General features: G+C 35.0%; 1 protein-coding gene across 1 annotated transcript; it reads right to left on the bottom strand.

Annotated features, from left to right (window-relative positions):
- Positions 1–276: 276 nt before the first annotated feature.
- Positions 277–879, bottom strand: Smp_176190 (hypothetical protein; the record flags this gene model as incomplete). Its single annotated transcript, XM_018798273.1, has 1 exon — positions 277–879. The coding sequence occupies exon 1, from the start codon at positions 643–645 to the stop codon at positions 277–279; it is 369 nt and encodes a 122-aa protein (XP_018653231.1). The 5' UTR covers positions 646–879.
- Between the last annotated feature and the right edge of the window lie 217 nt (positions 880–1,096).

Here is a 1,096-nt window from a genome sequence, read left to right on the forward strand (position 1 = left end):
CGAACATAAACTATAGTTTACGTCGCGACTGTAAAATTTGGCGAAGTGAATACGCAAAATAATAAATTACCAATTATTTGTGCCAGCTCATAACGCTGTAGTGCACAAGCTGTTACACTTATTACTTGAACACTAAAAGAAGTAACTAAAAAAACCAAACGAACAAATGATGAGGCTAATATTAGCATACTATAACGGGAAATAAAGGTTATGCACGATGAAGCATCTAGATATATATTTATCCTTATAATAAAATTATTTGAAAATAAATACTAACTATAGACTCACTTTTGCATCAGGATAAAGTTCTAATAACTCCTTGTAGTATGCACATGAAGGATGATCGATGGCAGCCGTATATCCTTTGAAAATTTTATGACACAGAGCTTTATCAAGTTTTTTATCTGGTGATTCATTTAATTTTCTATCAAGTTCCATCCATTTCGTGATGTGTGAATGTTGATGCAAGTATATTTCCTTTAGGTGATAGCAGGGTTTCTTATAAAGTAACTCTAAAGCAATTTTCAAACTATTGGTACCGGTGCGACCCAGACCCGCACCTATTACTACGAGACCGGGCTCTTTGTCCTCACAGCCCATTACAGAAGAATGGTAACACCCACTGAATGGACGCGTTTTATTCATACAAGGTCATCTATTCGTTTTGCAAGCTGATTGGTTAAAATATAATTGACCAATCGCCTGATACAATATTAGTGATAGGAGATACAGACAGGTCGAATATTTGACACATGTGCCTTCGGCACGAAAACAAGAAGCATTTGGTTTGAAACGATCAATGATATCATTACGTGAAGAGGCGTTTCTAGAAAAATCACTTATATCAAATGGGATTCGTCCCACTGATAAAACTCTAAGAGTATTATTCGGGAATCTATAGAAAGGAGTAACATGAATCTTTTTCTTTAGCCATTCAATATATGGAAAATTGTATTTACTGTCCCCGACTTCTTTTACCATAGATACTGGAGATCACCATCTACCAAAAGCATTGAGATCGACTCCCCTATTAGTATAACATTGTAAAACAGTAGGTATCTATGTATTATTGTCTCCTAAGCTTGTCAGATATATA

The sequence above is a fragment of the Schistosoma mansoni genome, chromosome 6 (genome assembly GCF_000237925.1).
Source record: "Schistosoma mansoni strain Puerto Rico chromosome 6, complete genome".
NCBI classification, from domain to species: Eukaryota; Metazoa; Platyhelminthes; class Trematoda; order Strigeidida; family Schistosomatidae; genus Schistosoma; species Schistosoma mansoni.